This window comes from Megalops cyprinoides, chromosome 21 (assembly GCF_013368585.1).
Source record: "Megalops cyprinoides isolate fMegCyp1 chromosome 21, fMegCyp1.pri, whole genome shotgun sequence".
Classification (NCBI taxonomy): domain Eukaryota; kingdom Metazoa; phylum Chordata; class Actinopteri; order Elopiformes; family Megalopidae; genus Megalops; species Megalops cyprinoides.
Genome location: NC_050603.1, coordinates 25,070,651 through 25,087,501, shown reverse-complemented (window position 1 = coordinate 25,087,501; position 16,851 = coordinate 25,070,651). Strand labels below are relative to the sequence as shown.

Here is a 16,851-nt window from a genome sequence, read left to right as displayed (position 1 = left end):
AGCTGGGCAACTTCCAAATGTTCCCTGTTTTATTGCTATTGATGACAATGTGCCTGAAGGTGCGAGATGAGTAATGCAGATTAAGATACGGATTACAGTGGATTACCTGTGATAGGCCTAGCATTAAAACCCCCTTTAATGAAATGTAGGCTACATTTGCATGGCAAGGGAATTTAATAAATTAATGCACTAATGCCTTCAATACCAGATATGCTTTCAGTGCGACACAGCAAACCAGCACTCTGCTGAGGTGCTCCATATCCTAAGAAAAAGAGACTGGCACTTCCAAAAAAGTATCTTGATACAGTTTCTATTACTGTCAATGTGCAATGAGTTGCAATGAGTGATGTTGGCAATGTATGGATTTAGTGATTTTACTTTTGCTGAAGCGTGTTATCATGGGTGAAGCGATATCACTGCTGAAGGTAATCATGTGAAAGATGTAATGGATTCTGTTCATCAAAATAATCTTTTTGTCAAAGTCCTTATTACAATGTACGCACAAATATCAGATTTTTCCCTCAGAAATGGCGACACCATGGATGGAAGGTGTGTCATGGGAATTGTTCAGTCAGACATACCTGGTTTCATAGTCCAAGTCAGGCTAAGTTCATCTTAACTTACTCAGTGGCACTTCAAAGTGATATGCCGCTATGGTAACAGAAAATTGGCTACAGTTTGAGCTTGCTTGCTGACCTTTGGGAGCATATTGCTAAGGTTAGCCAGCTAACACGGTGATCCTGCTTTGTGAAACAGGCTCCAGGAGTGTCCAGATTCATTCTTGCAGGGCTGTGTTTATGCTGATACGCAGTCCAACCAACTCCCCTGGTTTAATTAGTTAAGTATATTAATTAGCTCTGAACATTCACAAACTGTCTGCAGTAAAGGTATTCTTCAGAGTACAGCAAGCACAGAGACTTCAGCAGTCAGTCATCATTTGGTTGGACAGAGCACAAAACTACTGACATGCATCCCTCCAGGCATTCAGTTTGAGTCCACTAATCTACCCCATGTAAGGAAACAGGCTTTTATATGATCAGAGGAGCAAGTTTGAATGTGAATCATTACTGGATTAAGAATAATGTACACATGGCAGTTTTAATGTACAAAGGAGGGGGAAAAGGGCAGTGCTTGCCTTAAATGGAGGAGGGTGGATAACTTTAAAGGATAGACGTAGTAACTTTACATTCAGACATCCTGTTTGCTTCCTGTCCATCTGGAAAGAAAGCTTCACACTCTTATCTTGCAATGAAATCGAAGGTGAAACTGTGGTAATGACGTCTCCAGGAAAAGCGGGGTTTTGAAAGATTACAATCTGTGATGTGTGGACTCACAGCACTGGCAACCACAGAGGGGAAGATGTTTATCTGTGGAATGTGGCGAGATGGCAACAGCGGGACTGGTTGCGTAGAGACGAAAGCAGTGATTCAGAAACGCGCCATCCTGGGGACTGAACAAGGAAGGGAGACAACAGTGATTAGCGGGGTAATTAAACTGAGTTCTCACATTTGGATTGAGGGTGGTCAGCCATTTTGTCCTCCTTCTCTGCTGTGCTCCTATTAGTTTCCTTCTTTTGCTGTTCTTTGGATGTCTTTGCTCAATACATGACTGGCAGGAAGAAATAGTTTCCAATTCATTAATTTTTAGGAATTGAAACAAGAATTTGCAGAGTACTCAGACACACACAGAGCATTTATTGGAGCTGCGAAAGGGAGGCTTCATGAACTCCAATGGGTGGATCGTGTGTTATCAGGTACTTGCTGAGTTGTACCAATCATAGAGATTTACTTGTGGAGAGCAGTCTTTTGATTGCTTCATACAAATCAGTGACAGCATAGGGCAGCTCCACCCAGTCAAAACTTACTCTTCCATGTATACATGACATTTATCAAATGTACTATGGATGGTGTTGAAATGGTTATTCAAAGATGAGGCTTTACAGCTGTTGCATATTGAAAGCCACATACATTTTAGCATCTTAATTACAGGATAAGCAACACTTTAAAACACTCTATTCATTGTTGACACTGTTCATCTCTTTGGCTCTTCACGTTTGCTATTAAGTTGCCATTTCATTATCAAGTAGATAGGTAGGCTAGGTAGGCTAGGTACGTAATTATGTACATGCAAAATCAAGATTAGTTGCCTAAGTAAGTAATGCCGTTAGCTGGGAATAATCAGCAACCTACAGTACATAGCTGCCCATGAGGATTCTTATGAGGCTCTGAAAAAAATTCAGACGTACTGCCGTCGTGAGTGAAATAGCATGGGTGCGAAGTGGGGGGGGGGGGGGGGGGGGCTTGACTATCTGGAAAACTCTTTAAAAAATATCTCACTTGTAATTGTCATTAAAAATGTCTTTTAACCCATAAAGCCCGACAGAAGCAGCCTGCGTCCAAATTCATATCCCTTCTTCTCAGCTGAGTTGCTTGTCTATGCGAAGTGTTGGCGAGAAAAATAAATTTTGAATTTACATCAAATGTAATGATAGTTACAATCTGCATACAGTTCTGCGTCCATCTCCACACCCATTACTCTTGTCTGAATTACTCATGAACTCATCATTGCACAGATATGGAACACATATCGCGTTGTAATGATGCTAGTCACATATTTGTACATACCGAACTAATCACGTCACGGGGGGGGGGGGGGAGGAGTTGTCCAAGTCTTAATTAGGGGGGTCAGACCCCTGTGTCGAGTAATCTGGTTTTGAAATCACAGCAAATTTCTGCATTGTCTCCAACATAGGGCTGACATTACATTTCACTTTGTATGAAAAATAAAGATAAAATAATGTATTTGCTTTTCATTGCAATGATTCAAAAGTTGTGGTCAAAAGACATGCACAGGTTTTCATAAAATAAAGTACATTCTTCATCCAATGATTCAGTGACAAGACTTCAGTGAATAAAAGAATGACATTTATTTCAATTAGGCACTAAGCACAGTTTTTCAAATTGATAAGTCATGTTAACGCTATAAGCCTTGGTGATGTGTGTGCAAAGCGTGTATAGCCTAGTTGATTGCCTTGGCTTGCATCCATGAAATCTTGTATATTGCGTATTGAGTCTGTGTAAGACTTCAGCATAACACTGGAGCACTAGTTAGGGGCTTACCTGCCAACACTCCCGTTTCTCCCGTATTTCAAGGCCATCTCCCAGCGCCGGTTTTGTTGTTTCTCCCGGGAAACTCCCGTAATTTGAATTGCAAAATGCCTCCGCCCCCCGCTGCTGAAAAAAACTCCCGTATATTGATACCTAAATGTCGGCAGGTATGAGTAGGGGGCCCCGCCCCCCGATTGCCACTGGGTATTTCACACACTGCCTATAACTATACATCATCGCCTCAGGTGTGCAAGGTAATTAGAGGGGAATTGCCAATCAGTATCTCTGTGTTCAATAGGGCTATCAATAAGATCTTAAATAGTGGCAGCGGATCTGAAAAGAAGTGTATAGCAGAAGTGCGTAGCGTTGCTGTAGATGGAGGCACTGATTAGTTTCTCTCTAATTATCTTGTGCACCTGTGGTGACACTTCAGAAATGGGCATAATAAAAGGTGGCCATCAGAAGAGGCCCTTTTCACTGAAGAAGGCAGCGTGCTGAAATGCTTGAATTTTTACCCACATCTTTACTGATGAATGTAGTTACCAAAATTTGTTTGATCCATGTAGTACTCATTTCAACCTAATGGCTGAAATGTAACAATCCACCTTTGAATAAAAGGGAATCCTCTCAAGGAATATTGATTTTCTTATATACAGCGGCTTGAAAAAGTATTCCGCCCCCAATACTGTGTTCACAATTTGTCTCAGATTGCAAATTTAAAATATATTAAAGTAAGATTTTTTTTTCCAGCTGGTCTACACAGTATTGTACATCATGAAAAATCAAAAGAAATGTCCAGAACCTTTCAAAAAAATGTAGAAATATAAAAATAAAACCAAAACCTTGAGAATTAAAAAGTATTCATACCCTTTGTAGTTATAAGGCTAACCTCACTCAGCTGCAATATATTGTCTTATAAACTCATCCAATTTGTTGATGGTCTCCACCTGTGTAGGAAATTAGGGGATCACCCGTTTTGAATTACTTCATGAATATAAATACCTTCCCTCTCTATAAGGTCAAACAATATGGTTGGATTTTCCATTGAGGAAAAAAAAAAAAAAAACAAAAAACAAACAATGAAGAGAAAAGAGCATTCAAAATAAGTGATGATAATTGTACAAAATACTTATTAATTGCTGACATCAGTTTTTTTAATTCTTTAATGGTTTATAATAATTTCTTTTTTGGGCTGCACTGTTGCACAGGTGAGTGATTCACAAATAAAAAAAAAATCTAATTAGTCAAAATCTCAGGTTGTGGAAATCATTTGTGTGAAGAGAGGGTTGGGGGCTGAATACTTTTTCAAGGCGCTGTATGTCCAACCGGCAAAGACATAAAAACATACTAAAAGCTTTAAGTAAATAAAAAGGCAGTATAAATGGCTTTTGAAACAATTCACTAACCAGCTAGCTCACTGCCGTTAGTTTTTGTTGACCAAAACAATAGTGATAGAATCTTTCAACTAGTTTTGTTCCACTTATCACGTGGAGAATTCTTCCAGACCATAATTCATTTTATGGTTTAATATTTACATGTTTTTTCAACACAATTTTATTTCAACATTACAAGGATCAAACAGGGTGAAAATTATTAATCTAAAAGAGGAATCTGTCTATTAAATGTACAACATAAATGATTTCAATGCTTCCCCTTTCTGAAAACGTTATGACTCACTTCCCAAAAATCGATGACCGTGAATGTGTGTGGCTTGGCTGCTTTAGGGAATATAAAACTTAGACAACATACTGAGTGACAGAGTATTTAAAGTTCTGTTACATATCCATGCCAGCCAGCTCCTGTATATGTGCAGCAGTTACATCTGCTCCCCAGTCTGAGATCCACCAACCTGAAAGTCAAAGTGTTGCCCTTCTAACAGCAGCTGATTAATACAAAGAACCGGTCATTCAAGTTCCCATGACTGCAATGACTGCAATTCTGAAAACATACCCAGATCATCAGTGAGGACCACTGGTGCCACAAGGCAGGGATGCTGAAGTGTTTTGTGGTCCACCCCTAACATGAGGTCAAGGCCATGATGGTGTGAGGTCCATTTAGGAGACACACCTAAATAGATGCACATTCCACTTTTTCTGTTGCATTCACAATAGAAATAAAATTCAGTTGGACCAACCCCAGTGGTTGAACTGCAGGTTGCTGCTGTATTGGCCACATAAAAAATTACAGCTGGAGGAAACATCATGCCATTAAGCTCCTTATGAAAATAAAGCATGAGACCACAAGTGGACCAGAAGATGGAGATGAGAGATGCCTCTACCTGATTAATAACTTGTCCTTGTGCGGAGTGCATATTAACATTATTGTTTATATTCAAAATCATCAGGATCCACACACAGAAACCCAGACAACACCCAGATTATTATCAAATATGATTTATTTATCTTTTTTATAAAATCATCCTTACAAAATTGTCATTTGTCTATTGTTCTTTATTTCCTCTATAAAAGTCATTTGTTAATTACACGGGACGAGGCAGGGCGGGGCTTGGAGGAGCAGACGCAAATGAAGATACCAAAATCCAGTTTGTGTGGCGTATCATAAATAGTCCATAATCAGAGAGAGAGGGAGGTGGTCCTGCCGGTCAGAGAGGACATCCCGCCGCGCTGCTGTTGTTGCCGTGGCAAGGGCAGGGATGTCCACGATCAGGGCGGGGTGGGGAGTACTCCAGTGTTTGACAAGGTAAACAAAACAACCATTATGGACATATTTTAGGGAACTGAGCTTGTGGCTGCTGACCAGAGACCAATGCACAGGTGGCTTTCATTAAAGGCACGGTCCCAGTATTCGCCTCACACATAAACATAAGCTTCCCAGGAACACAGGAGCCATCGCACTCCTGCGTTTGTGTGTATACAAATTTACACACACACGCACACACAGATAAACACAAACACAGATAAACAAACATACTCACACATCTTTTTCTTACTGCTTATGGTTGAATATGTCAGACAATTACCAGAATATAATGATTTTGACTAAATACTGGACACTAGAAGAAAGGAACACAGTTCTGGACTGGCACACAGGGCATGCACACAGTATTTGGTATTGTACAGAAAGTTTTGTACAGGCCTGTTGTCTAGTATAGTGTTAACATCATATTTCCATTTTTAAACCACTGCAGAACCCTGGTGACAGTTTTAGGACAAAATGCCACTGTCCAATGTTACAATAATTTGGCATTTGGATTGGTTTAGAATCCTGAACAAACCACTGGAACAAATGGCAAAAGAGAACAGTGTCCAAAAAATTACTCTCAGAGGTCACCGAAGCTGCTCTCTCTGAAAAGTTTAACCTGCTACTACCGTTCTGTAAAAGTATGTCAGGTTGAACCTCAGGTGAAAGAACTCTGGTCAGCATGCCATATACATGCCAAGCACAAGGCTCTAACGCGTCAGATTGGATTGAAAGCTGACACATGCAACCCATTGCTGTCAATGGGTATAATCTCTACACAGAGGCAGCCAGGGTGTACTTTAAGAGCTTAGTGGATGAACCTTGACATTTGATTAGATTTAGAAGCTCAAGAAAACCATTGGAATGAACAGCAAAGCAAAACAAAAGAAAAAGTTAAATATTTCCACAGAAGTAGCATTCTTAAATTGGCATGTTGAAAAGACTGGTGGACAACTGACAAAGGTTTGGCAGTCCCTGCAGTGAAACATGGCCATGGAGATGAGCAGACACAGACAGATGATGAGAACCTTTTCATGAATACAGATTAACGCTGAAGCAAAAAAAACATCCAATCCGCAATTGGGCATGTGGTGGTCCTGTGATTCGAGAACCTCTGCAAGTTTCACTGGTCTTTGGTGGAACCGCCAAGAGGGCAAGCTACCCTCGAGGATGAGTGTATGAACTTCTGAAGCTGAAATCAAGTTCTATGGCTTTGCAATGTCTCTCTCTCTCTCTCTCTCTCTCTCTCTCAATTGCACTAAAAACTCAACATCCTGGTTAATCTGCATTGGCGAAGTTGAGAGGACATGGGAAAACACCAGGGATGGTTTTAATTGGGGAAAAAACCATGTGGCAACACTATAAACATTTAAACAATAATATTGGCAACAGTGGAAAAAAATGTACATCTTATAAAAAATAAGATATGCTCTTTTTTGCTTTACAGCTTCTCCCCTGGCTAAGAAATCCTCAGATTGTTTTCAGTACTCACATACTATACAATTCCTTTGCTCCATGAAAATAAATATACAAGTCTATGTACAGTAAAGACAAGGCTCTCTGAAATGTTTCTTGTTCTTTTATGAAAGTAATTACTGTGCATGGTCGAGATTTTTTGATATGAGATGATTTTGGATTACAGATATAAAGATGGATTACAGATATGAAGGCATGATATGAATTTAAATAAGGTGATTTAAAGGGGAGTTGCACTTAAATGTAAATTAGATGTGAGCCATTTGTTTTGTGAGATACTGACATTTTGTTCTGCTGCAGATTCTTTTATTCATTAATCTATTGGCAGATGCTAAGGATCTCATTAATAAATACTAAGATATACACAATACAAATATGAGTACAAGTACAACTATGATTACAAGCACAACTACCCCAGACTATGATATTGGCTCCTAAAGATGTGGAATACCAGGAGAAATGAAAGCACAGGTTTCTTGATTTTAAATTATACAATCCAAAAATAAAGTGTGAGTGTGAGTGTAAACTACAGAGAAATGGTTTTTGGCAGATTAACGTGAAAAGCCATTATAACATTTTAAAGCCACTATAACTCTTAAATAAGGCTGAGGCCTTACTGTATTCTCTAAATGGCCAAATATGCTCTATTAATGTGATGTCTTAGGTGAAGCAGGTCACAAGTCCTCAAGTGCACTTACACTGCCTTCAGAGAAAAGGCCTAACTATTATCTCCAAGTAATGCCTATGTTCCTTCATGAGAAACGCATGTTTAGTGTTTGCAAAGTCCACATGGCACAGAGGTCCAAAAGGGAGACGTTTTGGTTCGGATTTGGCTCACAGCTAGTTCACACTTAAGCTCAGCCACCCCCAATAAAGGCCACTTTTACGGCGCTCCTTCAAGTCGCGAGACATTCAAGTACCTGTTTGAGCGAAGGCTAACATAGCCGGCCACTCTGAGAAACATCTTTATTACAGTGGTGATGAAGGGCTGCCCCCTTCATCACAGCGCCATTTCCTTGAAATCAATCAATGAAAGAATAATAATTAAAAAATTAAAAGTATAACAAAATGAAGGGTGAGTGACGGCGGTGACAGGCGGGTGTCCCATGGCAGGGACCGATGGCCAAGGTGCAGTCACTGGGGGGGGGGGGGGGTCTGCCTTGGGCTCCACGCTGAGTGGCTCAGTCGGGTTCATCCTTCTCAAATGCGCCATTGCTCTTGCCCATCACTTTGAAACACTTTCCTTTGAAGAGGCGTTTTGGCGGGGAGACATTTACCACCCCTCTCTGCATCCTCCTCCCTTTTGTGCAGAATTAAAGGAAGGGTTTGCAGAGACAGAGGCAGGAATGGCAGGAGGAGGCGCAACAGAGTGCAGCCCATGGCGAAACCTGATTCCAGAATAATTCCCAATATTCCAGAATGAGCTATCCCACAATTCCCAAAACACTTCAAACAGGAGACAGTGAGGCTAGGACAAAAATGCATCTGCTGCACGTGATTGCACTTCAAAGGGAACTTGGTTTGTCGATGGATCTTGAAATTTGGGGGAACAGCAATCTTCTTTTTTTTTTTTTACGTGCCCGTGACTCAATCGACCGCTTTGAAACGGTTGTGAGCAAAGACCTTTCAGATTGGAATTTGGCCATCTGCTACCAGAGCTAATGCTCTCTGCCTCAAGGAAATGAGCAGGGAATAATAGATGGAAGGAGTTCTGAAAGCAGTGACATGCTCCATTTCATCCATTCCCCAAAGTTCACTTTTCAGCATATTAGGACACCTTTAAAAGTGTTAGTGATGGGACCGAGCGAGCAACATCGTTGCGGGTATGCCATTAGATTAATGCACTTTCAATTCCCCGCAAGCACCAGCTCTCCTATCCTCAAATGAAAATCGCATAAAAGGAAAATAAAAGAAAAAATAACAGCCTAAAATGTATTCAAATAACAGCAAAAAACAGTTTTCCATCGAATAAGATGAATGACTTGTAGTTCTAGGGTTTCTGCCTGTGTAATTATGCAAACTCCCATCTTTTCATGAAGAAACTGAGACATGACATGACATTCAAGCACATCCAAATGATGTCTCTTGTACATTGTTTTGTGGTTGGTTATGGAAAGAGGTTTTCAGCCTTCCACGCTCTGAGTTTTACAGATACCAAAAACCAAAACAAAGAGGAAGTGCTGTAGTAGCTCCATTGCCCCAATTTTACCTCCATATACTGTACTGTTTGCAGGCACCATGAAAGTGGTTGGCGCATTTGGAGATTGAAGACCCGGAGCCCAAAACGTGCTTGGCAGAGGGAGGAAAGCTTTGAATGAGCCCTGCTAAGTTAAAAAAGAGACAAAAAAGGCTTGGGGTGTGTGCATGGGGTGGGGGTAATGGGGACATCGATCAGAGCCCAGACATGGATACCTCCTGCCTTGGTCTGTTTTGGGTCAGTGTGCTGAGAAAACAAGTCAGTCATCTGGCTGCAGCGTTCTTGTGTGTTTGTGTTTTCCGAAAAAGCTTTCCGAAAGTCTTTCCATGAGGTGTGTGTGTGTGTGTGTGTGTGTGTGTGTGTGTGTGTGTGTGTGTGTGTGTGCGTGTGCGTGTGCATGTGTTTGTGCAGTTCCCCTGACAATGCTCCAGTCCCATTGCCGCTGCTGTCATCATCATTGGCAACACGCTGCAAAGGACAAGTGGAAGACAGAGGGAAGGAGCCCCCTGTTTGTGAGGCAGCCTGCCCTGACACCGCCCCCTGCCCCACCCCGCCCTGCCCCGCCCCCCTCTTCATCTGTCTCTCGCGGCCCCTGGACCTCCACCAGGGGCACCGGGCTCGTTAGAGTCTCTCGATGTCCCTGTACTTCTTGCGCAGGATGGACACCTGGTCCTTGAACAGAACCGGGTCCAGCCTCATCTGGGAGTGCACCAGCGGCATGGTGCCAAACCAGCTGGCAAATTTGTTCATGCAGGTCTGCCGCTGGGCAAAGTGGTCCGGGTCGGCCCAGCGTGAAGCTCGGGACGACTGCAACCGCGCCACCATGGGGGGGGGGGGGGGGGGGGGTAGGGTGAAGAGGAAAGAGGAAGACACACCATTAATTATTGTCAACCCTTCAAACCTCTTCACGTAGCTGTCCTGACCATCTGCTCTGGTTAGAGCGTCAGTGATAAAAGCTCCTTGTGTGCTAAGCAGTAAGTGCTTCACATATTACCCTTCTCACAGACTGGCCTAGATGTCACAGGGAAAAGACATCACCTGACTCATTCCTATAGCATATGGAGTTCATTTTTCCTTTTAAGAATCTTGAATCTTAATCATTTTTGTTCTCCCAACCCCAATCACATTTATATTCTAGTGAGAACTAGTGACAAAAACTGCAAAATTGCACAAGATTTCCAAATTAATCATGTTCCCAGAATCCTCCACCTGTGATCTGTCAGTGAGACACTGATGGCATACCTGTCCCATCATGGTCTCCTTGTACTGCTTCTTCTGTGTGACTTTGATGGGGGGCAGCTTGGTGACGGCAGACACCAGGAAGTTCATGAGTATGTCCTCGCAGTTGGCCAGCTGGTCCACCATGCTCTTCAGGCTGGGCGGCAGGAAGTTGGTGTACAAGTAGTGGTAATATCTGGCAAGGGTGGAACGACACAATTAAAACGAGTGAGGCCTGGAAATATATGCATTTGGAACCTTGGTGGAACCATTTACTGTCTGGCATTCACAGTCTGTGGTAGACAATGAATTAACTGATGAGGTGGATAGATGTGGATAGAAACCATATTTGATTCTAAAACCAGTTTTCCATTTGGGTTTGGGGGTCTACATACTAAGCAGGAAATACTTCTGGCAGGTTGTTTCTTTATTTCCTCATGGACATGAAGTGTTTGGAGATTACGGAGAGGTGCACTGGTCAACAGAGCCAGGTAAAAGTTCATCTTTTGCTGTCCAGCTGAACACAGAGCAAAGGTCACCTCTCCATGTATAATGTAAGTATGTATTTGTTACTGCTCCATGGGTATGGTGACAACACCTTGAGACCTCGGCACATTTTCATTCCTTAGCGGGTGCGTATGTCAAAGATGACCTGGGGCATACACTTGACATTAACACACTCACAAACGCATTTTCAGAGCCAACACACTACTGGAGTGACCAAGGAAGCAACTTCCTCACAGATATGGCAGTGTCGTGGTCTGGATTCAAACCTGCAAGCACTCAGCTAGGGAGTGGGCCCAGATAATGTTCCCCCCGCAGCTACCTGTGGTAAATAGCAGCTCCCGTCAGCACCATGGAATAGTCATTGGTCCACTTGGAGGTGTAGCCCCAGCGCTCCTTGTTGGCATCCCAGAAGTGGCTACGTGCGGGGTATCCCACAATCCTCTCTGGGAAACTCTGCCAAACCGTGAAGGCGAAGTCCACCTGTGGGGAGGTAAGGCATTGCAGTTAATCACACAAACAAGCTTGCTGTTCATTGACCTGTTCTCTCGTCCTTTCATCAAATCTGCTGGCAGCCAGTGATGCTTTCTATTAAGGTAAAATTGGAAATAAAACTAATTAATATAATACTAAATCATTATCATTTATTGCAATCCTGCTCTAAAGTAGACATCTCCCATCGCAAATGGTTTTAGGACAAGCCCTGCAAAACAAGACAACTAATCCTTTACTCCATTAATTTGTGCTCAATGAGCATTCATAATTCATTTATAAGGTTCGAAAGACAATTTATGTCAATGATAGGACTGCAAAACAATTCATTAACGTTAATAACATTAATAGATATTCAATGTTGTTTAGCTGCATAAATAACTGGTTCATTAATGGGACCTTAATATAAAGTGTCACCCTGAGGCGAATGTGACTTTGCAGCAACAGCTAGGTGACATCTCACTGGGGACTGGAGACCTAGAGTGACGTGTTGATCAGCCACTCCAGGAAGGTGCTTTGTGGTCCCAGAACAGGCTAAATAAAACCCGGCTGAGCCGAGCCTAGATCCAGGCAGGGGGCCTTGCCCAGAGCCTGCACAAGGACACATGGAGGGGAGCCAGGCTGCTCCAGCCCCACGGTTCCTTATCTGAGAACTGCTCCAGGGGGAGGGGGAGGGGGAGAGCAAGAGGGAAACTTGCACTGAGTTACTGTGCAAGGCATTTTACCCCACTCTGTAAGAGCACAGTGAGATAAAAAAAAGTTTTAGCTTCTTGTTTTTCCTTTATATTTGGGATGTGAGAACATGTGGTAGATTGGAAAGCTTTCTGTCTGCGCAAAAGGCATTGCAGGTAAACCAACAGCTGCTGGCAAGGAGTGCTGAGCACTGCAGTGGAACAGAGAATGACACAGGCCACAGAACAGAGAACACCGGCCATAGAACAGAGAGGGACACAGGCCACAGCAAGGAGAATAACACAGGCCACAGCAGAGAGAGGAACACAGGCCATAACACAGAGAGCGTACAGAGAGAATAGAGGCACAGAGAGTGTACAGAGGGAACAAAGGCACAGAGGAATAAAAGAAAGCAAACTCTCTCTTTCCAGCCATCTGCTTTATTCAGACACAGTGACGTGATTTTTTTCTTCCTTCCTGAGCGAAAAAGCTAGAGCCACTGGAGATGTCCCAGCGAGGCTGGGGGAAGAGTGAGCCTTGCTGGAGGGAGTCCAGAGTGTGATGAAAGGCAGGCCGGTCTTCTGCTGGGCAGTGAGGACCCGCTGCCGCAGGGATCCACAGACCCCTCCAGCTCACTATGCTCTGTGTGTGTGTGTGTGTGTGTGTGTCCCTACATGCCTGTTTCTGTGTGTGTGTGTGCCTGTGCGTCCCTCTGAGTATGACAGATTTACAAAGCTGCAGAACCAGGATGAGTAAAATCAGCTGTTGGTAATTCATTAGCACCCAGGGGAAGTGACGCTGGACTAAGCTTCTCTCACTGGAGTGGCAGTGGATGGAACGACACATGAGCAAGTACACACATGCACGCATGCACGCACACAGATGCACACAGACAAACTCACACATACACACAGCCCCACTCCAACACAAAGTACCCTCTCGCAGATGACAGCCCATGCCATCTCACACCTGGAGGGAGGCAGGCGGCCTTAATGCACGGCACGTCTGTGGAACACAAGAAACAGCAGAGCACACCGCTCTTAACCACCCCAGGGCCCTCACTCGCTCGCTCACCTCAGTGGTGGACAACACTGTGTCCTCATCCAGGCTAAGCACGGCGTCTGTAACGATCGTCTCGTAGGGCTGGAACCGACTGCTCATCACCTACAGGGGGCAGCATGCACAACACGGGGTCAACAAATGACACCACCCACACTGGGGGCATGAGGCTTGACGAACCCTGACATGAGCGGAGCTATCACAGGATGTCAATAGCTCTCTGGTTTGAGCCAGGAATATTGCTTTACTATGGAGAACAATGCATTTAAAATAGGTTATCTACGTCAGTGACTGCTCATAGTGGTGTTATAGGGTTCATCAAGCCTCATACCCATTAGCGCCTTACAGTCAAAACATATTTACATAATAGTTTCTAGTGACACGTTTTTCCAAGTAAAACTGCTGGTTTGTTTACCGTTTTCCTGTTTCAACTCTACATGAACTCCTGTTGCTGACAGTTTGCCTCGTGGAGCAAAAAAATGAACAAAACAAGAAAGTCCTTTCTTTGACTTCTGTATCGGCCATGACTCTGAAGATCCGCAACATTTCAAAGAATGGAGAGTGGCCTCTTCCAATGCCATTATGTATGTATCCCCTCATACCCACAATGCACAGCTCACAGCCACAAAAAGATCTTTAATGTTGTGTTTAATAAAGGTGCCACCTAAGGTCTTCCTGTTTGCATCAAACTTGAGCTGGAATTCAAATGGAAAAGTGCAATAGGTTTTTGAAAACAACCCCTGTGAAAGTGCTCAGTTGGACAACAAGGCATTCATCAAGAAACAGAACTGAGGCTGCTCTGTAAACGAGTGGTTTGTCTGACCATATGTTTCCTGTTAGTGCTTTTTTCAAGTTCACCCTAGTAAACTTGGTGAGGAATGTTTTTTTTTTAAACATTACATTTACATTACTGTCATTTAGCAAAGTGACTTACATAGGCTGCAATTTTATCTGTCTATACAGATAGATATTCACTGAGGCAAATCTAGGTTGCCCAAGGGTACAACAGCAGTTACCCAGGAGGGAATCAAACAAGCAACCTTTCAGTTACAAGCCCTGTTCCTTACCAGAACACCACACTGCCACCACACCTTTAGAAAATTTAAGATGTGATGCAACAAGTTATATCTTACATCCACATTCACCCAACGACTGAAACATAATCACTTTGAGTTTGTTGAAATGAAATACACAGAGACGGCTACTTTACTGATCGGTACTTTCAGTTCCCAGATTATGGAAATGAATGGAAATGGTACGGCCAAAACTATCTGAGCACATCCCACTGTTTCCGCGCCCCTGGGGGAAGCACGGCCGTGGTAGTGGGGCAGGAGAGCACCCGCTTAATGATATGCAGACTGATATCAATGAGCTTGGTGCTTTCATCTTGATATCTCCGAGGAGATAAACAGGAAGTACTCTCCCCCTCACACACATCCACCCTCTCCCTCCTTATTCAGTTCTGAAGGTCAACCTATTTCCAGCATTTTGCTCTTTTTCCAGCTCAGTTATATAAAACACCAGGCTCAGAGCTGCTGTTTAAAATGTCAAAAATACACCGGTGGCTCTGGTTTATTGTATCTTGTCTTCTCACTCGGAAAATCAATATTGAGTGCATTGAGTAACGCATAACAACTCATCCTGGAGATGCACTGCCAAGAAAGTGTCTTCCCAGTAATACATTCTTTAAATGAAATCATGAAACAAGTAAACTGAATACAATCAAGACAATCATTGCAATCTTTTAGTTTATTTCAAAGACTAGAACGGTAAGGCAAAACTCCGTTCTGCAGATGCTCAGTAACTGCTCCTGGAAATGCACTGAGAAGTGCAATTTACTCCAGAAGAGAACCCGTCTGTCATAAGCAGGCAGCCCGAGATTCATCTCAAAGACTTTGCAGGCTGTGAGCAAGTTGGATTCCTTAATCGTCAAAATGCCCAGCAAGAGAGAACTACCCCTGCTTCCCCTCATTTTCACCGCTTTGGTTTTTCGGGCGATTGCCTTTTGGATGAGATGTAAAACCAAGGTCCTGACTTGCTCTGGTCATTAACAACCCCCTGGCACTAATCTGAAAGAGTAGGAGCTTCCCAGATGTCTTGACCAAATGAATTCTCAGCCTCTCTCTCTCTCTGTCAATCTGGCCATCTAATCTTTCTGCAATTTAATTGGCTGAATAAATCCATCCTCTCGTCCTCAGCTTGTTAATATTCTGGAGGAAAATGGCTACTATGCTTCCCCAAGAAGCTGCTGCTCGCTGCTGGGGTGCATCAGCACCCTCACTATAAGCATTCAGATTCATAAAAGGTGCAATAAATCTTACACACAATTCAGTATCATCAAAGTGATGTGGTTGTAGCTCAGTGCCTCTGCTCTGAATGGCAGACAGACCCTTGTATTGCATTACACAGTACTTGTCGTTTGTAACGTTAGAAGTTTGACATGTTTGCCCAGGGGGGTGAATTCATGCAGTGCTGTATCAAGGAGAGGGAGCGTTGGATGTGATCTGAGCTGAGGATCGGGCCTTCCCCTCTCCCCCTCTTTAACTGAGACAAGAGCTGCCCTGTGCACTATGAAGTCACAGAAACAAAACATAGGGATTGTGTGCTGGCTCATGTTGCACTCAGCCAAAAACCTAAATAAAGCAAAACAAAACATAACATTTAAACCCAAGTTGAGGGAACAGTCCTGCAAAACCACAACCCAAACACAAGAGAAGGTCTGGAGGCTTAGAACTGCAGTTAGGTCTGAGACATTTGCTCCACATGACAAACAAACGCTTCCCAGAATGTCAGATGGCAGAAGATACCAGGCCAGTTTAAAAAAACCTTCTCACTGTGTGATCTCAGAGGCTTGGCTCTCTCTTGAATGGTTGATGGCCAGCACGCACTCCTCAGTCCCAAAACTCCGCCCTCCCCCATAGCACACAACCCCTAAGCTCTGGGCGTTGGGGTGACAGCGGAGCGCCAAGGCTGGCTCACCTTGCTCTCCCCCTCGATGACGATGACGGGCACCGCGGTGGCAGGCCAGCGATGCTTGGCGGGCAGCGGCTTGTCACAGTTCCACAGGACAATGATCTACGCGGCGGTGACAGAACAAGGCCAAAGGTGGGGAGGGAGAGAGAGAGAGAGAGAGAGAGAGAGAGACAGGAAAATAAAAAAAACACTGTAAACACTGCATGCTGCTCTCAAAAACATTTAACATTTCATTTACTTTTCCCCAATGAATTACACTGCATTTTACTCTCACTCTGACAGACCGTGTAGTTGCGTAGTCAGATGATCACACTGCTAAATCTTCCAGCTGATTATACAATGTCTCCAAGTCATACTGGGAAGAGCATTATTTAGATGGTTCAACATAATGTCAGCCAATCATCTGAAAATCACCTCCATTCAACCCTGCCATCTCTCACATCAGCCCCTCTT

At 43.4% G+C, this 16,851-nt stretch overlaps 1 protein-coding gene across 1 annotated transcript in view; it reads right to left on the bottom strand.

Moving 5' to 3' along the window:
• Positions 1–10,054: 10,054 nt before the first annotated feature.
• Positions 10,055–16,851, bottom strand: part of ext1b (exostosin glycosyltransferase 1b) — an 87,266-nt gene continuing 80,469 nt past the window's right edge. The window contains exons 7-11 of the mRNA XM_036515955.1: positions 16,405–16,500; positions 13,441–13,530; positions 11,525–11,685; positions 10,723–10,894; positions 10,055–10,287 (exon numbers count right to left, since the gene is read on the bottom strand). Coding sequence (XP_036371848.1) covers positions 10,102–10,287; positions 10,723–10,894; positions 11,525–11,685; positions 13,441–13,530; positions 16,405–16,500 — 705 coding nt within the window. The 3' untranslated portion in view covers positions 10,055–10,101. The remainder of the gene's footprint in view (positions 10,288–10,722; positions 10,895–11,524; positions 11,686–13,440; positions 13,531–16,404; positions 16,501–16,851) is intronic.